At 44.8% G+C, this 24758-nt stretch overlaps 1 protein-coding gene across 22 annotated transcripts in view; it reads right to left on the bottom strand.

The window, feature by feature from the left end:
• Positions 1-24758, bottom strand: part of ttn.2 (titin, tandem duplicate 2) — a 221696-nt gene that overhangs the window by 22290 nt on the left and 174648 nt on the right. For all 22 annotated transcript variants that reach the window (XM_084909012.1, XM_084909028.1, XM_084909015.1 and 19 more), the window contains 15 exons: positions 7513-24606; positions 7125-7421; positions 6433-7020; positions 6011-6313; positions 5620-5916; positions 5202-5489; positions 4813-5112; positions 4508-4659; positions 4259-4409; positions 3871-4170; positions 1990-3756; positions 1546-1839; positions 1145-1432; positions 713-1012; positions 222-556 (listed from right to left, as the gene is read on the bottom strand). In XM_084909012.1, coding sequence (XP_084765138.1) covers positions 222-556; positions 713-1012; positions 1145-1432; positions 1546-1839; positions 1990-3756; positions 3871-4170; positions 4259-4409; positions 4508-4659; positions 4813-5112; positions 5202-5489; positions 5620-5916; positions 6011-6313; positions 6433-7020; positions 7125-7421; positions 7513-24606 — 22754 coding nt within the window. The remainder of the gene's footprint in view (positions 1-221; positions 557-712; positions 1013-1144; positions 1433-1545; positions 1840-1989; positions 3757-3870; positions 4171-4258; positions 4410-4507; positions 4660-4812; positions 5113-5201; positions 5490-5619; positions 5917-6010; positions 6314-6432; positions 7021-7124; positions 7422-7512; positions 24607-24758) is intronic.

Here is a 24758-nt window from a genome sequence, read left to right as displayed (position 1 = left end):
ATCTAATATTGAGTTGAACTCCGCGTTCTTCACTACAAAGCTGCACCTGTTTTGTATCCAAATTGCCTCTTTTTATATGTTTGCCATTCTGTAAAATTAAATAGTAAAACCAAAAAGAATACATATGATTGGCCTGTAAATTTCAAGACCAGTTTAGGAAATTGGTTTTTACTTAAAAGATCCTCCATGTATAATTCAATGAGTGTTAACACAAGATCTACCTTGATTACAGTGGGAGCACTGGGAGCACTTGTTGGTTCTCTGCATCTGAAGAGCCTGGAGGTGCTGCTGGCTGGTCCGACACCAGCACCATTTTCAGCCATAACACGGAACTCATACTCATTGCCCTCAGTAAGTTTGGTCACACGGTGCCTTAACTCTGTAATGGGCCTCTTGGAGGAGACCTTAACCCAGCGCAAGCTCTTCTTCTCTCTCCTCTCTAGGATGTAGCATTTAATCTCATTGCCTCCGTCTGACCGTGGCCTGGTCCAACACAGCGTTATGCTGTCTCCAGTAACATGGGTGGCATCTGGTGTACCAGGGGCATCAGGAACAGCTGAGTAACAGAACAAAAATATAATTTTTTTAAAGTAATATCTTTGAATGGTGGAAAGCATTTCTTCCATTAGTGCTTATGTTCAATAGAAAATTCAGATTACTTTTAAGAGTTTCCCAACAAGTCAGACAGACAGCACTGAGTAACTTTACTTACTGTATTGCATTTTCGCAATTATAGGATCAGAGTCCAGTGGTTTGCCGACACCAAACTTGTTGACAGCAGAGATTCTGAACTGGTACTCATTGCCTTTGATGAGGTTGGTGGCATTATAAGAGCAAGCTTCACACTTGGAGGTGACCAAGGCCCAAGTGATCCTGGATGTCTCCCTTTTCTCCACCACATAGTGAGAAATGGCAGCACAGCCATCGTTCTCTGGTGGGCTCCACCACACAGTGCACTTCTCAGCTGTGATGCCTGTGAAACGGATTGGGCCCTCGACGGGTCCAGGGGTATCTGCAAAGAAACAGTTGATTGAGGAGACTTGTTACGGTAAAAACATTTGTATCACTTGTGTCAACAGAAACAGATTTGTCTAAAACAGTGGTTTTTAACAGATATTATAACAAATTGCACACATTTACAAACCTTGGACTCTAACGTTAATGTCAGCTTTCTTGGTTCCAGAGCTATTTTTGGCCTCTACAGTGTAAATTCCACGGTGGTTCCTGTTAGAATCGCGAATAAACAGACTACTGGTGCCAATGCCAGTAGTAATCTCAATGTCAATCATAGTCCTCTTGTCGATCTCTTTACCCTCCTTGTACCAAAGAACCTGTGGGACTGGACGTCCGGTGATTTTGCAGCTGAGACTGACATTATCTCCAGCCCTCAGGGTGAGCACCTGGTCTGGAGACCACTCAATCTCAGGAGCAACTGGAGATGCAGACAAAAAGATTATGAATCAGCATCAAGTAAGATGTGATTAATTAAAAAACACTCAACAATTTGCGTTCTTCTAACATGTTTTTTATATTAAAAATACTTACTGCTCTCATCCTTGGTCATTATGTATCCAGAGGAGTTGGATGGTGGGCTGACTGTGCCAATAGCATTCCTGGCAATCACTCTGAACTCAATTCTTTCTCCAGGTGAGAGACCAGTTACAGTGAACTGGGTCTCACTGATATCAGTGAAGTTGCACCGTAACCATTTGCCTCTGCCTTGACGCCTCTCCACACTATAGGCTACAATTTTGCTTCCACCATCCCTCTTGGGAATGTCCCATTGGAGGGTGACTGAGTCTCTGGTTACATCAATGCAGACTGGGGTACCGGGTGGATCTAATTGAGGCAAGAAAGCAATTAATCCATAATAATTTAGATGTAAAGAGTAACTAAATAGGACAAAATGAAAGAATCATAATGTCTAAACTCTGTAAATACAAAACAACTCCTAAATATAGACCGATGTACTGAGCAACATCTACTTACCAACAGGGGAGATAGCGAGTGCATGTTTGCTCTGCTCACTGCAAGGGCTGAGTCCGGCATTGTTCTCTGCATAGACTCTAAAGGAGTACTCCAGACCCTCCACAAGACCAATTATCCTGTACTCTCTGTTAGAGATGGTTGTGGAATTCACTTTCTGCCATAAGAGGCTGTTTCTGTCCTTCTTCTCGACATGATAACCTAAGACTGGGGAACCCCCGTCAAAATCTGGGGCATCCCACTTTATTGACATACCATCACTGGTGATGTTGTAGGCAACTGGTTTTCCTGGAGGACCTGGAGGTTTGTACTGGTGCTGGGCAACAACATCTGAAGAGATAAGTGGCTCACTGACCCCATACTTATTTTCTGCACGGACTCTGAACTGGTACTGAGTTCCTTTGACCAGGTTAGGAATCTTAAAGGTAGTCCTGACAACACTGGAGCAGACCATCTTCCAGTTGGCCTGGGAGGTTTCACGTTTCTCCACACTGTAGCAGGTGATCTCGCCACCTCCATCTTCCTTCGGCTCATCCCAGGAGATAATAATAGTCTGAGCTTTTATCTCGTCAAAACGGATGGGGCCAGTAGGGACTGAAGGGGGTCCCAGAGTGATCACATTGATGTCAAAGTAGTTCTTAATGACTCTGTTATCCAGAACCAAGGTGTATTGTCCAGCATGTTCTTTTTTAACCCCTCTGACTGTAACTGAAGTCTTGTTGTCAGTGGTCCTAAAGCGAATCTTCTCACTTTCCTTTAGTGGGAAATTATCCTTTAGCCAGCTGATTGTAGGTCTTGGTTTTCCCTTGAATGGTAACTCAATATGGATATTTTGACCTATACGAACAGCAAGCTCTCCATTGGGATAATCATTCAGTTTGGCTTCAGGTGGAATGATGAGGTCCATCACTGTGATTGGACCAATTTGGGAGAAGTCACTGTTGCCTTTCTCATTCTTTGCAAACACTCTGAAATCCAGGATAGCATTTTCCTTGAGTCCCGTCACTTCACAGCTGCACCGCTTGCATTTAGCAGCTAAAGTCCATTTGACTTCATCCTGGGCTCTCTTCTCAATGATGTAGTCAGTGATGTGGCTGCCACCATCGTGGTCAGGTCTGCTCCACTGAAGGGTGACAGAGTTCTTTGTGGAGTCCACCATTATTAGGTCTTTAACAGCTCCTGGAGTTTCAGTTGCTCGGACAGCATCAGTGGTTTCACAAGGGTCACCCACACCAAACTCATTTTGAGCAGACACACAGAAGAAGTAAGCTATATCTTCCTCCAGCCCTGACACCTTGTAACTTGTATTTAAACACTCATCAGTAATCACTTGATAAGCTTTCATAGTGGAGGCCTTCTTTTCGACAATGTAATTAGTCACAGGGGAGCCACCATCTATGAGCGGAGGCTCCCAGCTTAGTGTCAGCTTTCCTCTTGTGACATTCTTTATCATCAGTTTCTGGCAGGTGGATGGACTGTCCAGAACCTTGAGGGAAACAGTAACTATCTTAGGTTCTCCAACACCATTCTCAATTTCCAGCAAATACTTTCCACAGTCATCACGGGTGACCTTGGGGATGAGGAGTGTGGTGGCTCTTTCAGTGCTTGTGACTGTGTAGCGGTTATCACCAGCCATGTTACGGTCACCACGGCGCCAGGTGACATTTGGTGTAGGACGACCCTTCAGGGGGATAAAGACTTCCACATCACGGCCAGCCTTTGCTGTGTATTGAGTTGTCATAGCAACATCCAAGTCCAGATCAGCCTCCTCTGTTGGACACAAATGTCATACAAAGATGGAAAAGAATATTAATTTTGATTTTATTATTGATTCGTCTCAAGACTAATATCTTGTACTATAAAGGGAACTATATCAATACTAACCTAAAATATCTTTGGCTTGCACAGGCTGGTACATTTTGATGTCTTCTCCTTTGCCTTTACAGTTGACAGCAGATACTCTGAAGAAGTAGTAGATGCCAGGTTTGAGGTGGGACACCACATACTCACATGTCTTGACTTGTGGGTTGGTAATCACCCATTCTTTGTCCTCTGTATTCATCTGCTCTAAAATATAGTGTGTAATTTCGCTGCCACCATCATAGACGGGCTTCTCCCATCCAAGTGTGATAGATGTCTTTGTGGAGTCAACCACACGCAGCTTAGTGGGTTCACCTGGTAGATCTGGAGAAGAAAAAAGGAAAATGTAAACAATAAAGGAATTCCTCAAATGCTGACGAGATGAGGATAACTGAAAATTAAAGTCATATACCTATTGGGTCATAGGCTTTATAGAGCTCAGAAGGTTCAGAGTAGTTTCCTGCTCCAGCCTTGTTGACAGCACACACTTTGTACTGGTACTCATTGTTCTCCACCAGGTTAGCCACTTTCTGCCTGGTGTCTCTGATAGTGCCCTTCACCACCTTGATAAAAAAAATGGATGTATTAAAGCTAACATCTCCTATTCGTTGGTAGATTTTCTTTATGCTTGAACTTTTTAGATTTGGGGCAGCAAACAAACCTTGAACCATTGCAGACTCCTCTTCTCCCTTTTCTCTAGATAGTAGCCATCAATATCACTGCCTCCGTCCAACGCTGGTCTTTCCCAGATCACTGTCATGGTAGACTTAGTGATCATAGTAACTTTAGGCTTAGATGGCTCGCTGGGAGGTACTGTGCAAAATAAAAATGATAAGGTTAAAGCTTTTAAGTTTACCATTGTAATTTACCACTGTCTATAATGAAAGTTGATATATTTTCAAACACGAGAGCAAGAGAGAGAGGGAGAGATGTGACTGATGAGGTGACTTTATTCTATTTGCTTACCAAATGCATTCTTGGCAATAATGGGCTCAGACTCCAGTGGCTCTCCAATGCCATACTTGTTGACTCCACGGACTCTAAAGATGTACTCATTGCCCATTATGAGTCTGGGCACATTCACAATGCAGTCAACCAGTTTCTCTGAGACAATCGACCACATTACCCTGCTGGTCTCCCGCTTTTCTACAATGTAATGTGTTACCATGGCACCACCTTCATCAGCAGGTGGGGACCACATGATGGTGATGTTGTCAGCTGTCACCTTCTTAAACTGAATCTCTCCAGCAGGTGGGCCTGGCTTATCTGATTAGACAAGGAAAACATTTGACTCAGGGTGTATACTGCATATATGATACATGTTATACAATTAAAAATAAATATTAAATAAATACCTTGAATGAGCAGCCTGACAATGGCACATGAAGATCCGAGGGAGTTCTTCACCTTGACTTCATAGGTTCCAGAGTTAAGACGAGTTGTTTCCTTCACGAACACACTTGTGAACTCGAAAGTGTGTTTAAAAGAGAGCTGAGAAGTAGGCTTAAGCTCTCTGCCATCTTTAAACCACTCAATACTGGGAGCAGGTTTGGCTCTTATATTAAATTTGAGTTCCACATTAGAGCCAGCCTTGTGCTTGACCTCATTAAGATACTCCTGAGGTATTTCAATCTCTGGGGCACCTGGACCAGAGATGGTAAAACAAGTCAGGATGTAGAATATGTAGGGTGTGGAATAAATATCTTAGAATACAAGACAATGCATAATTGCAGAAAAAAATACACAAATATAATCCAACATGAAAAGACCTACCATAAGTGTCCACACATGTGGCTGGCCCCACAGTGATAGACGGATTGCTCACTGAACCAACTGCATTCTTTGCCATGACTCGGAACTCATATGTTTCATCCTGGGTGAGGCCAGTAACAATGAAGCGGGTGTCTGTGATATTGGTGAGGTTAGCTTTAGACCATTTGGGGCTAACACCCTCTCTCTTCTCAATGATGTAACCAGTTATTGGGGATCCACCATCATAGTCAGGCTTCTGCCAGGCCAGACTAATGGAGTTCTTAGTGATGTCAGTTATACGCAAGTATAGGGGTGGCTCTATAGGAAGATACAGTGAGAATGATTTTAATAAATATTGCAGAAAATCTTAAGTCAAAGAATTCTTCATGCATTTTATCGACTATAAACTCACCGCAGGCATCAATAGCCAATACAGCATCAGAAATCTTGCTGAAGGCACTAATTCCAGCAGAGTTTTCTGCTGCTACTTTGAACTCATAAATAAGTCCAGCATTTATGTTGGTGACTTTAAAGTGTGTGGCACGGATCACTGTTTTGTTGACTCTCTGCCAAAGGATGCTGTTTTTGTCTTTCATTTGGAGATGGTAACCAAACACATGGCTGCCTCCATCTGACTTTGGCTCCTTCCATGCAACGGTAATGCTTTCCCTGGTTACAGCAGTAATTTCTGGAGTTGATGGCGCATCTGGTATAGCTGGAGAACAAGAGGCAGAGTTTGAGAATTTTGGCATGCTCACATAGTGAAGGTGTAAAGAATGAGTAGCAAAATTATAATTTTTATGTATAATAATAAGAAAAGCAAAAACTGCTTACTGTAAGGAAGACTGACAGCGACAGCTGGGGAGTCAATATGTTCACTGATTCCATATCTGTTCTCTGCCCTAATTCTGAATTGGTACTCCAGGCCAGTGGTCAGCTTCATAATTTTCATGGTGCAGCGGGCCACAGCTGAAGACACGTCCATCCAGTTGGCTGTAGTTGTCTCTCGCTTCTGGATGATGTAGTTGGTGATGGGACTGCCACCATCATATGCTGGTGGGAGCCACTTTAAGCTTACACTGTCTTCTGTGACATCATACAGCTCCACTGGTCCAAGTGGGACACTGGGGCGGTCAAGAACCACAATATTTACAAAGGACTTGGTGGTTCCACTGGAGTTGGAGGCAATAATATCATAGCGGCCTGAGTCTCCTGCAATGCTCTCACGCAGAGTAATCTTGATACTGTCAGGAGTGACTTCTGAGTTAAACCTCATTGTTGATTTGAGCAGCACATTATCCTTGGACAGAGTCACTTTAGGTAAAGGCCGGCCTGTCAATGGAATCTCACATTTTAGGGTAGATCCAGCTCTAACATATACTGTATTGTGGGGGAAGTCCTTCATGTTGATCTCAGGAGATTCTAGAACAGAAAAGTACCAAAAAGAGTTACAACAGGAGAAATTAGGTGTAGTCTCTACTAATTGCATGGCATGTTCTGATTATTATAACAAGCTTGTAGTTTACCAAGCTGGTCTTTGACCACTACAGGAGTAGTCATTTCCTTAACATCACTGAATCCAGCATAGTTCTCAGCTCTGACTCTGAAGAAGTACTCCGCATTCTCCCTCAGACCAGACACTGTGAAGTGGATGGACTTTGTTGTACCACATTTAACCCACTTCTCTTGTCCATTCTCCAGTGCTTCTACTAGGTAGCTAGTAATTCTGCTGCCTCCATCATGTTCTGGCTTGGCCCAAGCCAAGGACACACTTTCCTTGGTTACATCCGTTACACCCAGTTTTGGTGGTGGACTTGGTTTTTCTGGAGAAAGAAAATATGCCTTTCAATTAAAACAAATTTTGATATATATTTTCTATAAAAATTAAAAAAAAAACAACTCAGGATTTAATACCTGTGATCTTGGTCCCCTCTTTGGTCTCAGCAGGAACACCAATACCATATTCATTCTCGCCTGTCACTCTGAAGTAGTAGACTTCTCCCTCCTGCAGGTCTGCCACCTTGTATGTCAGTCTGTGGCATGTGTCAGTCAATCTAGTCCAGCCTTTCTTGCTAGCCTCACGGTAATCAATAAGGTAATTCTTGACTGGTCCTCCTCCCTCAATCTCAGGAGTATCCCAGGTTATAGTAGCAGAGGTCTTTGTGACTTCCTTGACCTCTATATGACTAGGAGGCCCAGGTGAGTCCAAAACTCGGACAGTTAGCGTCAAGGAGGAGGTACCAGCTACATTGGATAGAGTGACAGTGTATTTTCCAGAGTCATTCCGAGTTGCTTTTTCTAAGGTGATGGAAGTAAAGGTATCTGTGGTGTCAATTACAGCACGAACTCTAAGGTCTACATCAGGCTTAGCCCAAGTAACACTAGGGATGGGTTTGCCTTTGAAAGGAACTTTCATTGTGAAAGAGCTTCCATCCTTTACAATAAGAGTCTTTCTCATTTCATTGCTAACATCAAAGGTTGGCTCCTCCTCTCTTTCTTTGGCAACTTGTTTGTCTGACTCAGGACTGGGCTCACTCACTCCAATCTTGTTAATGGATTTGACAACAAACACATATTCAGTTCCAGGTGATAATCCCACCACTGTAAATTCTGTGTTTTTGGTGTTCTGTACTCCAACAATCCATTCATCATCTAATGTCTTCCTGTATTCCACTCTGTAACCAGTCACAGGTGCTCCACCATCAAAAAGTGGCTTATTCCATGACAGGGTGACTGTAGTCTTTGTGGAGTCAATTATCCTAGGCTTAGCTGGAGGTGAGGGTAAAAACTGTGGGTCTTCTGCCCTGGTGAGTGGGCAAGGAGTGCTAGGAGCACTGAGGCCAGCAGCATTCTCTGCAAAAACTCTGTATTCGTACTCACAGCCCTCGCGAAGGTGTGAAGCTTTCACTCTAAGGTCATAAACAGGTTTCTTGTTGACACGGCACCAGCGGAGGCCAGTCTTCTCTCGCTTCTCAATTACATAGCCAGCAATACTGCTGCCACCATCAGAAACAGGTCTTTCCCAGCAAATGGTCATTGCCTCACTTGTAACAGAGGTGACCTGGACATTAGTGGGAGCTGAAGGGACAGTGAATGGATCAGTGGCCTTTGTTGGCTCACTCTCCAGGCTTTCACCATCTCCATATTTGTTGACTCCCCTAACTCGGAAGATGTACTCATTTCCTTTGAGCAGTTTAGTCACTTTGCAGGTAGTTGCCTTCATGTCACCATAGACAAGAGTCCAGGCAAGACGACTGGTCTCACGTTTCTCAACAATGTAGTGCATAATTTCAGCACCACCATTTTCCTGAGGTGGTCCCCATGACAGGGTGCATTTCTCTGCTGTGAGACCAGAAACTGTTAAAGGTCCTGATGCAGGTCCAGGTCTGTCCAGAACCTTACAGTTGATAGCCACAGATCTGGTTCCAGCTACATTGTGTAGAGTAAGAACATACTGTCCAGAGTCCCTTCTGATAGCATCTTTGACAATGAGCGTGGTTGTGAAGTTAGTGGATGTGATTTCACATCTGGCCTTGGCCTCAATCTCCTTTCCATCCTTAGACCATGAAACAACTGGGAGTGGACGCCCAGTAATTTCGGCATCAACTCTAATGATTTCTCCAGCCTTAATGACAACCAACTGTCTGAATTTATCTTCCAGTATAATGGTGGGAGGGTCTACATCATCTTTGACAGTGACGGGTCCAGTGCTTTCTGAAGGAGCACTCAATTGCTCTGCAGAATTTTTAGCAATAACACGGAAATCATATCGGACATCTTCTGTGAGACCAGTGACATCGAAGTAAGTGTCTTGAACATTGGTGAAGTTGCATTTCAGCCAGCGACCATTGGGAAGCTCTTGACGCTCAACAATGTAGCCAGTAATTTTTGCACTGCCATCATATTCAGGTCTTTCCCAAAAAAGAGAAACTGAATTTCTAGTGATGTTTGTGACTCTAAGGTTATGTGGAGATTCACATGGATCCCTGGCTGCCACAGGGTCACTTGCCCTAGTGCATGGACCAATTCCAGCAATATTCTCAGCATACACTCTGAACTGATACAACAGACCTTCTTCCATTCCTGTCATCTTAAACTGGTTCTCAGTCACCAGACCTCTGTTGACCTTGGTCCACAAGATGCTGCTTTGGTCTTTGCTTTCAATGTGATAACCAATAACAGGACTTCCACCATCACTTGCAGGTCTGCCCCATACCACGAGCATCCCAGTTTTGGTGGCATGGACAACATGAAGTTGGGTTGGAGGGCCAGGAGGCTCAAATGGATACTGAGCAACAACAGGAGCAGAATCTATGGCAGGACTCTTCCCATAACGGTTCTCAGCTGCAATGCGGAACTGGTACTCTGTCCCCTGAGTAAGTCGAGAAACCTTTATTGATGTTCTGGCCACTGTGGCTGACAGGATTTGCCATGTTGTAGTAGTAGTGTCTCTCTTCTCAACTACATAGTTGTTAATCTGACAACCACCATCATAGGTTGGAGGATCCCAAGACAGAGAAATAAAGTCAGCGCTCACCTCATCAACCTTAATGTTACTAGGTGGTCCAGGTTTATCCAGGATAATAACAGAGATTTCAGCTGACTTGGTACCAACTGAGTTAGTCAGGGTAATCACATACTTCCCTACATCCTCCTTCGTGGCATCCTTGATGACAATCTTAGATGAGGTTTTTGAATTGAGAACATTTACCCTGGTTGTCTGCTTAAGCACTTGGCCATCCTTCTTCCAGCACACCTCAGGCTGTGGTCTGCTTTTGAAGGGAACGTCAATCTTCAAATCGTCTCCTGCTTTTACACTGTATGTGGTGAATAACAGGTTGATGATGGGCTCCATCGTGATGTCCCTTACCACCACAGGAGTAGCCAGAGGCTTAGCATCGCTTCTACCCTTATCATTCACAGCAGTTACCCTGAAGGAGTATTCCTCTCCAGTTGTGAGCCCATCAATGGTAGCTTCCAGTGCTTTGACTTCACTGCACACCGTCCATTTGTCATCTCCCTTGGGCTGCATCTCCACAATATAGTTTGTAATCTTACTGCCTCCATCATGATCAGGTTTCTCCCAAGAGAGTGTAACAGCATGACGAGTAATGTCAACAACCACAATCTTACCAGGAGGCAGAGGAGGCTCAGACACCTTAACTTGATCTGTGGATGCAGGCAGACCTACTCCGAGTTCATTCACAGCTAACACACGGAAATAGTATCGGCCTCCTTCCTGCAGGTCTGAAATAATGTAGGAGTTTCTGACGCAGTTAGTGCAAACACTGGTGAAAGCCATTCTCTTCTGTTCTCTCTTCTCCACTATATAATGTGATATCTTAGCCCCACCATCAATTAGAGGAGGCTCCCAGGAGAGAGAGACAGAATTTCTTTTAACATCCTTAACTCCGAGGTTAGTAGGAGCACTAGGAGAATCCAGAACTCTGACATTGATAAAGGCTGATTTAGAGCCACTGAGGTTTTCAAGGGTCAGCACATATTTGCCAGTGTCAAATCTGTCAACATTCTCAATCACCAGCATTGTGTAAGAGCTTGTGACTTCTATCTGGGCACGTTCATTTAGAGTGCCATCAGCCTTTGACCATCTGACTTCAGGCTCAGGCTTCCCTCTGGTTGTCACAAACAGACGCAAGGTAGCAGAGGCACGGACGTTGACCATCTTTCTTAGGTCACAATCTAGTTCAATTTCAGGAGCCTCCAGCTTCTCTGCAGCAATCACAGAACAAGGCAAATCTACATGTTCTCCTACTCCCTCACAATTAACAGCACTTATGCGGAAGTTGTACTCCGCATTCTCCTTAAGTTTCTTTACTGTGTAGTTAGTGGCTTGGACGCCAGTGTGTGGTGTGCTAATGATCCATTCATCATCTGTTGCCTCTTTCATTTCAATAATATACCCAGTGATCTGTGCACCACCATCATATATAGGCCTGGACCATGAAAGGGAAACTGTGGTACTTGAATGGTCAGTGACCTTTGGATTATTTGGGGGTCCAGGTGGATAAGTGGCATCACAGGCCTTGATGTACGGAGTTGGTGCACTAGGCTTTCCTACACCAGCAGCATTTTCAGCTGAAACCCTGAATTCATATGAGTGGCCCTCTGTGAGACCAGTGCATCTGAATCGCAGGTCATTCAGCCTCTTCTTGTTGCATTTACTCCATCTGATACCATCTTTATCACGTTTTTCAAGGACATATCCCTCAATCTCTGCACCTCCATTATCATTGGGCCTCTCCCAGGAAAGCACCATGGAGTCCCTAGTGATGGCACCGACCTCAAGGTTTGAGGGGGAACTGGGAGTGGTGAAAGGGTTACGAGCAACAACAGCTTCTGATTCTAAAGGCTCGCCAACACCATATTTATTTACAGCAGTAACTCGAAAGATATATTCATTGCCAGGCAATAGTTTTGTGATTTTGTGGCTGATTGCCTGAATCTTGGGCTCAACCATAGTCCATGACAAACGACTAGTCTCTCTCTTCTCAATGATATAGTGAGAGATGCCAGCTCCTCCGTCATGTGAGGGATGATTCCAATGCAGATAACATTTCTCAGCTGTGACCCCTTTGACTTCTAGAGGTCCATCTGGAGGCCCAGGTCTATCCAGAACTTTGACATTAACTGGGATCATCTTGACTCCTCCCACATTAATAAGCTTGAGGACAAAGTGGCCACCATCCACTCTGATGCAATCCTTGACTGTCAGGATGGTACGTGTGAGGGTAGTCTTGATTTCCATTCTTGGTGTGGCTTTGTCAATCTCTTTTCCATCCTTTAACCAAATGACCTCAGGCAAAGGTTTTCCAGTATAGTCAGCATCAATGACAAATGTCTCACCTGCGTGAACAATAGTCAGATCCTTGAATTTCGAATCCATGGTGGCTGCTGGAGCCTCAATTTCATCTTTGGCAGTAATTTCCCCTGTGCTCTGAGAGGGTTGGCTCAAAATTCCAGCACCATTTCTGGCAACGACCCTGAACTCATACACACAGTCTTCAGTCAGACCAGTAAGTGTAAATTGTGTATCAATGATGTTAGTGAAGCTGGCCTTCATCCAGCGGGTGTCTGGGTGCTTCCTTCTCTCAATCACATAGCCAGTAATTGCACTCCCTCCATCATACTGGGGCTTGGTCCACTGGAGTGTCACATGGTTTCTGGTGATTTCAATAGGTTCAGGAGTTCCTGGTGGGTCACAAGGGTCCCTTGCTACTGTGCTCTCAGACAGCTTGCTAACTGGGCTGAGACCAGCAATGTTTTCAGCATAAACCCTGAATTCATACTCAATACCTTCTTCAAGTTCTGTAGTTCTGAAACGTGTGTCTGGGATTAGAAGCTTGTTTAATTTAGTCCACAAGAGGCTATTCTTTTCTTTTCTCTCAAGGTGATAGCCAAGAATTGGACTGCCCCCATTGTTGGTAGGAGGTTTCCACTCAACAACCATGCTATCCTTGGTTACAGAAGAAATGACTGGTGTTCCTGGGGCCACAGGCTCACTAAATGGATACTGAGCAATAACAGCAGGAGAGACAATTGCAGAACTCTTCCCGTATCTATTTTCAGCTGACACTCTGAATTGATATTCAACACCAGTCTTCAACTTGGTGACTTTGATGGTTGTCCTGGCAATAGTAGCAGAAACAATCTGCCATGCTGTGGTGGTAGTATCTCTCTTCTCCACGATGTAATTATTGATGGGACAGCCTCCGGTATACTCTGGTGGCTCCCAAGAGAGAGTGACATAATTAGAGCTCACCTCTTCTATCTTTACAGGGCCCGTGGGTGGCCCAGGCTTATCAAGAATAATAACAGTAATCTCCTCTGTAGCTGTTCCAATGCTACTGGTGGCTGTGACAGTGTATTTGCCAGAGTCCTCCTTATTTGCATCTTTGATGTACAGCTTAGTGCATGACAATGTGCTGGAAACATTAATTCTTGTTGTCTCTTTAAGAGCTTGTCCATCCTTCTTCCATTCAACCTTGGGAACAGGTCGTCCAATCACTGGAATCTCAATCTTCAAATCCTCACCATGCTGTAAACTATAAGTGTTAAATCGAATCTTGAATTTGGGTTCAATGGTTATATCTTTAGCAGTGACTGGCGCAGCCAAAGGTCTAGGGTCACTCTTGCCCTTCTCATTGAAGGCTAAGATTCTAAATAGGTACTCATGTCCTGCACTGAGGCCTGTGACAGTGCCTTCACAAGTTTTGCATGTGGCAGCTACCACCCATTCCTCTGAGCCCACAGGCTGCATCTCAATGTAGTAACCAATGATTCTGCTACCTCCATCATGATCTGGCTTCTCCCAGGAGAGTGAAGCAGTTGTTTTTGTCACTTCGGTCAATGTGACCTTACCCACAGGCAGGGGGGGCTCAGATGTTTTTACTGATTCTTCTGTCTCAGCTGGCTGTCCCACACCAAACTCATTCTCTGCTAAGACTCTGAAATAATATATAGTTCCCTCTGTCAGGCCAGTTATACGATAGCTTGTCTTTGTGCACTTGTTGTCCACATTAGAGTAAACCTTCCTTGTGGACTCCCTCTTTTCAACAAGGTAATTCTTGATTCTTGCACCACCATCAATAAGAGGAGGCTCCCAGGTCAGAGTCACACTTTCCCTCTTGATGTCTGTTACTGTTAGGTTTAAAGGAGCCCCTGGAGTGTCTAGCACCTTAACGGAAACAAAAGCTGATTTGGTGCCAGCACTATTTTCTAAATTGAGCACGTACTTTCCAGCATCATATTTGTCACAGATTTCAATTGAGAGCTGTGTGTAATCTTCACCAGTCTCAACCTGAACTTTACTGGGTAACTCTCCATCCTCTTTGGCCCAGTTTATCTCAGGAGTAGGACGGCCTTTGAATGGAATGCAGACTCTCATCGAGCCTCCTGCACGGACAACTATTCCCTTCCTGAGCTCTGAATCCAGAATCACTTCTGGAGGGTCAATCTTATCCATAGGTTTGACGACTCCCTGAATCTCAGTAGGCTCACCAACACCCACCTTGTTGATGGCACAAATGCGGACCTTGTATTCTTGGTGTTCAATCAACTTTTTGATAGTAAACTTGGTAGCATTGACTCCACAAGGTGGGGTGCATATGGCCCATTCCTCCTCATCAGCCTTGGTTATTTCCACAGCGTAGCCTTGAATCTCACAGCCACCATCATAGATAGGTCTGTGCCAAGCCAGACTAATGGAGTCTCTAGTAGTGTCTACCACATGGACATTGGTGGGACAGCCTGGCTCGAAGGTGGGGTCACATGCCTTAAGATAGGTTGTCGATGGACTTGGCTGGCCCACTCCAGCTGCATTCTCAGCAGATATCCTGAATTCATATTCATGGTCCTCAGTCAGTCCTGTTACTCTGAAACGCAAGTCTGTCACTCTGCGTTTGTTGCACTTGGTCCACCTCACTCCTGCTCTGTCTCTCTTCTCAACAATGTAGCCAACAATGTCACTGCCTCCTGATGTCTCAGGACGGTTCCAACATACAGTCATAGAATCCCTGGTGATATTTGTGATCTCAAGATCCTGAGGTGCTCCAGGTGGAACAAATGGATTTCTCATGATAACTGGTGCTGATTCAAGCGGCTCACCTGTGCCATATTTGTTGACAGCCATGACTCTGAAGATGTATTCATTTCCCTTCAGTAGTTTTGTAACTTTAAACATGGTAGCTTTACAATCACTGCAGACCACAGTCCATGCCAAGCGGCTAGTTTCTCTTTTTTGAATGATGTAGTGAGAAATGCTGGCGCCTCCGTCATGCCTGGGTGGCAGCCACGACAGTGAGCATTTTTCCTCAGTAACATTGCTGATAGTAAGAGGTCCTTCTGAAGGCCCTGGTCTGTCCAGAACCTTCACACTGAAGGGGATAGTCTTACTTCCTGCCACATTTGTGAGGACCAGAGTATACTGTCCACCATCAACTCTGATAGCATCCTTTACAACAAGCAAAGCTTTAAAATCTGTGTTTCTGATCTCCGCTCTTGCTGAGTTTTCAACTTCAAGATTCCCCTTGAACCACTGAGCAGTTGGAATAGGCTTTCCTTCCACACTGGCCTCAAGATTGAATGTCTCTCCTGCATTTATAACAATGGTCTGGTTGTACATAGGATCTGTCTCACTCTTAGGTGGGACAACTTCATCCTTAGCAGTTATGGATCCTGTGCTCTCAGAGGGCTTGCTAACGGCACCTGCAGCATTCTTTGCAATTACTCTGAAGTCATATTTGCTATCTTCTGTGAGGCCAGTAACTGTGAATTCGTGTTCAATGATGTTTGTGAAGCTAGCCTTCATCCATTTTCCTTCAGGAAGATCACGTTTCTCTACTAGATAACCTGTAACTAAATTCCCACCATCGTACGCCGGGGGGTTCCACTTGAGTTTCACTGAGTGCCTGGTCACAATCACAGCCTCAGGACGGCTAGGAGGATCACATGGATCACGGGCAACATAAACCTCAGACACTTTGCTACATTCACCAATGCCAACAATGTTCTCTGCATAGACTCTATACTCATACTCAATGCCTTCCTCGAGTGGAGTAGATTTGAATCTACAATCTTGGATGAGCATTTTGTTTATCTTTGTCCAGAGGATACTGTTCCTTTCTTTTCTTTCCAGATGGTAGCCCAAGATGGCACTGCCACCATCACTTGGGGGTTTATGCCACTCAACTACCATGTAGTCTTTAGTGTATGAAGAAACAAATGGTGTTCCTGGTGGTCCTGGCTCCTGGAATGGATACTGTGCCACAACAGGCTGTGAATCAATTGCATAGCTCTTTCCATATCTATTTTCAGCATAAATTCTGAACTGGTACTCAGTGCCTGTCTTCAGATTGCTGACTTTTAGAGTGGTTCTAGCCACAGTGGCAGACACAACCGACCAGTTTGTTGTGGTTGTGTCTCTCTTCTCCACCACATAGTTTGAGATTGGACAACCACCTGTGTATGTAGGAGGTTCCCAGCTGAGGGTGATGCTCTCAGCACTGATATCCTCCAACTTTACAGGGCCTGTGGGTGGGCCTGGTTTGTCCAAGGTGATCACCTCTACAGTGGCATCCTTTGAACCAAGGTCATTGGAGACACTGATAGTGTACATACCTCCATCTTCTCTGGTAGCATCCTTTATGGTAAGAGTGGTAGTTTGTGCTGAGTCGGTGACATTGACTCTGGTAGTCTGCTTAAGGGCTATGCCATCTTTGGTCCAGGTGATAATTGGTTTAGGGTGACCAGCGACTGGGACCTCTATCTTGAGGTCATACCCCACCTGGACACTGTAAGAACTTGCCTTGGGTCTAACAGCAGGTTCAATAACAAGGTCCTTTGCTACAACAGAATGAGCCAACTGTCGTGGGTCACTTTTGCCCTTGTCATTTACAGCAACAACTCTGAACTGGTACTCCTCTCCCTTGAGAAGGTTTGTCACTAATGTTTCCAGTGCTTTCACACTAGCACATATAGACCAAGCTTCACTGTCCTTGGGAGCTAATTCAACTTCATAGTGGGTGATTCTACTACCACCGTCATGCAGAGGCTTTTCCCAAGTTAAAGTTACAGTGCTGTGAGTAACATCAACAACACTGACCTTGCCAGGTGGCTGAGGTTTCTCAGATATCTTAACTGGTTCTATAGTTTTAGCAGGGAGACCCACACCATATTCATTCTCAGCCAATACTCTAAAGAAAAAGATTCCACCCTCTGGAAGAGGTTCAACTTTCCATGACATCTTGTTGCATGTAGTGATGGGAGAGTACACTTTCCTGGTGCTCTCACGCTTTTCAACAATATAGTGCTTAATCTTTGAGCCACCATCCAGATGTGGAGGCTCCCATGTGAGAGTGACAGAATTCTTGGTAATCTCTTTCACCACGAAGTTAGTTGGTGGACTAGGGGAGTCCAGCACTCTGACACTTATGAAGACTGATTTTACTCCAATAGCATTCTCAGCAGTCAGGGTGTACTTGCCACTATCAAATCTGTCAACATTCTCAATGACAAGTGATGCATAGCTGCCTGTATTGTCAATCTGAGCAGTCTCCTTAATCTCACCATCAGCCTTGCCCCATTTCACCTCCGGAGCTGGACGACCCCTTACAGGAACAAACAATCTGAGCGTACTTGCTGCTCTGATGTTGATCATCTTTCTCATATCTGCATCAAGATCAAGATCAGGTGCTTCAAGTTTCTCCTCCAAAAGAATTTTTCCAGGAACATCAGCATGCTCACCAACACCAACCTTGTTGATTGCACACACTCTAAATTGGTACTCATGCTTTTCCAGAAGTTTCTTCACAGTATATTTTGTGTCCATGATTCCAGTTGGTGGAGTACACATAAACCACTCATCAGATGCACCATTACATGCCTCTACAATGTAAGACTGAACCTCGCAGCCACCGTCATAGATGGGTTTGCCCCATGTTAGGGAAACAGTGGATCTAGATGTGTCTACCACCTTGGGGTTGTTTGGTGGGCCTGGTTTGAAGACAGGATCCAGTGCTTTGTAGTACACTGTTGGTGCACTAGGCATGCCAACACCTGCAGCATTCTCAGCAGCAACTCTGAATTCATAGCTATGGTTTTCAAGAAGCCCGGTAACTCTAAAGCGCAGCTCACTAATATTGCGCTTGTTGCATCTAGTCCATCGCACACCATCCTTGTCACGTTTCTCAACAATGTATCCCTGGATTGGGCTGCCACCATCATTAGTTGGTCTCTCCCAGGTCACCACCATAGAGTCTTTGGTGATTGTGGAAACTTCCACATTTGTTGGTGGGTTGGGAGTGACAAATGGATTCCTGGCAACCATTGGCTCAGATTCCAGTGGCTCTCCAACTCCATATTTGTTAACAGGAATCACTCTGAAAATATATTCATTACCAGGAAGTAATTTGGTGATCTTCAAGTTCAGTGTCTGAACTTTTGGTTCAACTACAGTCCAAACCAATCTGCTGGTTTCCCTCCTCTCAACAATATAATGGGAAACATCACTTCCTCCATCTTGCAAGGGAGGTTTCCAGGAAATTGAGCATTTTTCATTAGTGACACCATAAATGGATATAGGGCCTTCGGGTGCACCAGGTCTATCTAAAACCTTAACATTAATGTTAACAGATTTCTCTCCTCCAACATTCTTTACTAGAAGTATGTACTGACCTCCATCAACACGGATGGCTTCTTTAACAACAAGACAAGCTGTAAAATCTGTGTTCTTAAGCTCTAAGCGAGCTGCTTCGGTGATCTCCTGGCCCTCTTTCAGCCAATGAATTGTGGGTACAGGTTTACCATAAACAGCAGCCTCAAGTTTAAATGTCTCTCCAGCATTAACTACCACAGTTTGGGAGTATTTAGCTTCCAAGTCAATTTTGGGTGGATCCACCTCATCCTTGGCAGTGATGGCTCCAGTAGAATCAGATGGCTGGCTAAAAACACCTGCTGCATTTTTGGCAATGACACGGAATTCATAAGTCTGATTCTCAATAAGTCCTGTGACAACAAATTCTGTTTCAGTGATGTTAGTGAAACTGGCTTTCATCCAGCGACCAGCTCCCTCCTTCTTCTCAATAACATAACCTGTGATCTTGATTCCACCATCATATTGGGGTTTTGTCCATCTTAGTGTCACTTGGTTTCGTGTTACAATGACAGCTTCTGGTTTTCCTGGTCTGTCACAAGGATCTCGGGCAACTTGTATTTCACTCACTTTGCTGGCTTTGCTGAGGCCAACAATGTTCTCAGCATAAACTCTGAACTCATATTCAATACCCTCCTCCAGGCCAATAACCTTGAATCTAGTTTCTGGGACAAGTTGTTTGTTCTGTTTCACCCACAATATATTGTTTCTCTCTTTTAGCTCTAAATGGTATCCCAAAATCTTGCTTCCACCATCATTGCTGGGTTTTTCCCATACAACCACCATACTTTCCTTGGTGGTTGACTGAACGGTAACAGAACGTGGTGAACTAGGAACCTCAAAAGGATACTGAGCAACAATAGTATCAGATAACAGGGCTGAAGATTTGCCATATCTGTTCTCTGCAGCAATCCTGAATTGGTACTCAGATCCAGTTTTCAGACGTGCTGCCTTGATAGTGGTTCTGGCTACTGTAGCTGACACAATCTGCCAGTTAGTGGTAGATGTGTCTCTCTTCTCAACGATGTAATTATTGATGGCACAACCGCCATCATACTGAGGTGGATCCCAGGACAGGATCACGCTATCAGCAGTGACCTCATCTAGCTTAATTGGGCCAGTTGGAGGGCCAGGCTTATCTAAAACAACAACACTGATATCTGTAGATGCCTCTCCAGCTGTGTTAGTAAGTTTGACAGTATATGTTCCCACATCATCTCTGCAAGCCTCCTTAATAACCAGGAGAAGATTTTTGTCTGTGGCATCTGCATTCACTCTTGTCGTCTCTTTGAGAGCAACACCATCTTTGAGCCAAGTTGCTGTAGCCTTGGGATGGGCAGCATATGGTACATCTATTTTCAGATCATCCCCTGCTAGCACACTAAATGTGCTGAAAAGAAGTTTGAAGGTTGGGGAGATGACCAGATCCTTGGCAACCACAGGCACATTGAGAGGGCGGGGGTCACTTACTCCCTTTTCATTAATGGCTGAAATACGGAATGTATACTCCTCTCCCTGTGTAAGGCCAGTAACATGAGCTTCATTGCTTTTTACAACCATAACCTGGGTCCACTTCTCACTGCCTTTTCCCTGCATCTCAACTATATAGCCAGTGATTCTGCTTCCACCGTCATGGTCAGGCTTTTCCCAACTTAATGTGACACTTTTGCTGGTAACTTCACAGAGAGACACTTTGCCTGGGGGAAGAGGCCTCTCTGATGCTTTAATTGGTTCAAGAGTCTCTACTGGGAGGCCAATGCCATATTCATTCTCAGCCAAAATTCTAAAAAAGTACATCTTTCCCTCCTCTAGGTCTCCAACTTTCCAACTTGACTTATGGCAGCTGGCACACACAGTTGAATAAGCCTTTCTGGTTGATTTACGCTTCTCCACGATGTAATTGCGGACTCTGGAACCACCATCAATGACAGGAGCATCCCAAGCAAGAGAAACTGAATCTCTAGTGACCTCCCTGACAATCAGATTCTGAGGTGCTCCAGGACTGTCTAGCACTCTGACATTAACAAAGGCTGTCTTACTTCCTGAGGCATTCTCTACAGTCACAATGTATTTACCCCCATCAAATCTGTCAACATTCTCTACCTGAAGAGTGGTGAATGATGAGGTGATTTCAATGTTAGCTTTATCTAGAGATTCCCCATGCTCTCTAGACCATTTTATTTCAGGTGCTGGTCTTCCCTTGATAGGGACAAAAAGTCTGAGTGTGCTGCAGGCTCTGATGCAGACCACCTTACGTAGTTCTGCTCCAAGTTCAATTTCTGGAGGAACTAGTCTGTCTTCAGACTTGGGTGTTCCAGGAACAGCTGCAGGCTCTCCCACTCCTTCACAATTAGTTGCAGAAATATTGATTTTATACTCTTGGTTTTCCCTCAAATTGGTGATGGTGAAAGAAGTGGCAGTCCAACCATTCTTGGGAGTGTGAATTGTCCATTCATCCTCCTCAGGCAGGCAGGTCTCCACTATGTAACCAGTGATTTCTGAACCACCATCATAGACGGGCTTGTTCCATGCAAGTGTGATAGAAGACTTGGTTGTGTCCAGCACTCTGGGGTTCCCTGGAGGTCCAGGTTGGAAGATGGTGTCAATGGCTTTGTAGAATGGACTGGAAGGACTGGGCTGACTTAGCCCAGCATTATTCTCAGCAAGAACTCTGAATTCATATTCATGCCCTGGTGTGAGGCCTGAGACTTTGAATCGCAAGTCAGTTACAGTCCTCTTGTTGCACTTCACCCAGCGCAGGCCAGTTTTGTCCCGTCTCTCAATTATGTATGTGTTTATTCTACTGCCACCATCATGTTCAGGGCGATCCCAGCAGACAACCATAGAGTCCTTGGTGATTATGGTGACTTCAGGCTGCTGTGGTGGGTCACTGGGTACATAGGGGTTGGCACAGATGACAGGTTCCGACTCCACAGGTTCACCCACACCATACTTGTTAACAGCCATAACTCTGAAAATGTATTCATTGCCCTTTAGAAGCTTGGTGACCTTGAACCTATTAGCTTGAAGGTCTGTGGCCACATTTGTCCAAGCCAACCTGCTGGTCTCTCGTCTCTGAATGATAAAGTACTCAATCTTGGCACCACCATCATGTGTTGGATGGAGCCAATTAAGGACACATTTCTCAGCAGTGACATCTGTTACAGTGAGGGAGTTGGGAGGTCCTGGTCTATCTAACACCTTGACATTGTATATGAACTTAGCAAAGCCACCAGGATTGCTGGCAATCAAAGTGAAAGCACCACCATCCCTCCTGAGCGAATCTTTGTTTGTTAAAGTTGTGTGGAACTCGGATGTTTTTATCTCAATTTTGGCTGTATCCTCAAGCTCCTTTCCTTCTTTGGTCCATACCAGAGATGGGATTGGCCTTCCAGTTACACTGGCTTCCAGCTTGAATACCTCTCCTGCCATGACAACAACAGCGCTGCTATATGATGCATCTACATCAAGCCGGGGCTCTTCAATGTCATCTCTGCACAAGATTGCTTCAGATGACTGGGATGGAGCACTAACAGCACCAGCTGAGTTCCTAGCAAACACACGGAATTCATAGGTTGCATCTTCAGTTAGACCACTGACTGTGTAGATAGTTTCCAGAATGTTGTTGAAGTTTGCTTTGAGCCAACGTCCATTGGGCATCTCCCTCCTCTCTACAGTGTATCCAGTAATACAAAATCCTCCATCTCCCTCTGGCTTGGTCCATGACAAGGTCACTTCATGCCTAGTAATATTTAGTGCTACTGGCCTGCCTGGTGGATCAACTGGGTCCAAAGCATACATGGGCTCAGAGGGTTTGCTGGCTTTGCTGAGACCAGCCATATTTTCAGCAATAACACGGTGTTCATATGCAATTCCATCAATAAGGCCCGTTGATTTAAATAGATTTCCAACAACAAGGGCTTTGCTGATCCTCTGCCACAGAATACTGTTTTTCTCTTTCCTTTCCACATGATAGCCCAGAATGGCACTACCTCCATCAGAGGATGGCTCATTCCAACTAAGGGTCATAGCATCCTTGTTGAAAGAGGTGACCACGGGAGTGCCAGGCTGGCTTGGTACATCAAACGGATAGACAGCTACCACTGGTTCAGAGATAATGCTTGGTCCAATCCCATATCTGTTCTGGGCCTTGATGCGGAACTGATACTGAGTTCCTGTAGTGAGTCTGGCTGCCTTAAATGTGGTGCGGATGACTGTAGCTGCCAGCTCTACCCATGAAGTACCAGTGGTCTCCCGCATCTCAACAATATAGTTGTTAATAGGAACACCTCCATCATTTTCTGGTGGGTCCCAGGACATCAGCACATAATCACATGAAATTTCTTCCAGCTTAACAGGACCAGTTGGAGGTCCAGGAATGTCATGAACCAGGATTGTGATTGTCTCTGTCAATGCCCCCAACATGTTTTTACCAGTCATAGAATACTGGCCTCCATCTTTCTTTTTTATCTCATTGATGTTGAGAATAGTTGATGTTGGTGTGGTTTCAATGTTGAGTCTTTGTGTCTCCTTGAGCACTGTATCTCCTTTCTTCCATGAAACCACAGGCCTTGGTTTGCCCAACACTGGAATCTCCACCTTCAACCGATCTCCTGCCTTAGCAATGATCGTTTTCTGGTAGACCCCACGCAGGTCAAATGAAGGAGCAGAAGTCTGCTCTTTGATAACAGCTGGTCTGCTCTCACGGGGATCACTCCTGCCTGATGCATTGACTGCCATTATACGGAAGGTATATTCAGCACCCTCAATTAGATCTGTAACAGTATAATCCAGAGCCTTAATGGTGGCCACATGGACCCACTGATCAGTGTCCTTCTTTTGAGCCTCAATGACATACCCAGTGATCAAGCTGCCACCATCATGCAAAGGCTTGGTCCATGCAAGGCTGGCACTATCAGAGGTAACATCAGTGACATACAAATTTTCTGGGGCAGAGGGGGCCTGGGATACCCTGATTGGCTCTGGGGTTTCAGCTGGCTCACCCACACCCAGGTCATTCTCAGCTGAGACACGGAAATAGTAGTAAGCTCCCTCCTCGAGGTCTGGAATCTTGAAGGAACACTTCTGCCATGTGGTGCTAAGCACTGTGTAGGCCTTCTTAGTGGCTGCTCTTTTCTCAATAATGTAGTTACGAATCTTAGAACCACCATCAATAATGGGAATTTCCCACTGTAGGGTGATGCTTTTCTTCGTGATCTCTCTAGGTTTGAGATTGACTGGTGGTCCCGGTGTATCCAGAACTTTCACATTAACAAACCCAGTCTTCTTTCCAGCAACATTCTCTAGACAAAGGTGGTATTTTCCAGCATCATATCTTGTGCAGTCAGGAATAACCAGAAGAGTGTACGACTCTGTGTTGTCAATATGTGCACGTGTTTTCAGGTTAGTATCATCTTTACTCCATGTGACTTCAGGGACAGGACGGCCCTTGATAGGAACAAACATGCGGATTGAAGCACGAACTCTAACTACCAGAGTTCTTCTGAGTTCAGCATCCAGCTCAAAGTCTGGCAACATCTCCTGGTCCACCAATTCAGTCACTTTCTCAACCTCTGCAGGCTCGCCTATTCCCTCAGAGTTTACAGCACTAACCCTGAAGTGGTATTTGCCTCCTTTTTGTAGTTTACCAATCACGTATTCTGAAGCTTTCAGTGGGTACTGTGTCTCTGTCTCCCAATCATCATGTCCTTCCTTTTTATATTCAACAATGTAGCCCTCTACTTCAAGACCACCATCATAGTGGGGTCGGCCCCAGGTGAATGTGGCTGAGGTTTTGGTGGTTTCTGTAATTCTAGGGTTGGATGGGGGACCGGGTGGATCTAATAAACACAAAAACAAAATATGGTAACAAAGTTAATATAGGTAATTATGTATTTGACAAAGCTTGATTTGTATTTTCTAACTCTCCTGCATTGCAGTTTTACAGTTTTAAAATACAATTCACATTGCCGTGAGAACATTGCTGTGAGTT

Source organism: Perissodus microlepis, chromosome 16 (genome assembly GCF_051167445.1).
Source record: "Perissodus microlepis isolate ML-2025 ecotype Zambia chromosome 16, ASM5116744v1, whole genome shotgun sequence".
NCBI classification, from domain to species: Eukaryota; Metazoa; Chordata; class Actinopteri; order Cichliformes; family Cichlidae; genus Perissodus; species Perissodus microlepis.
Note: the sequence above shows the minus strand (reverse complement) of the source record. Positions and strands in the feature narration are given on the sequence as shown.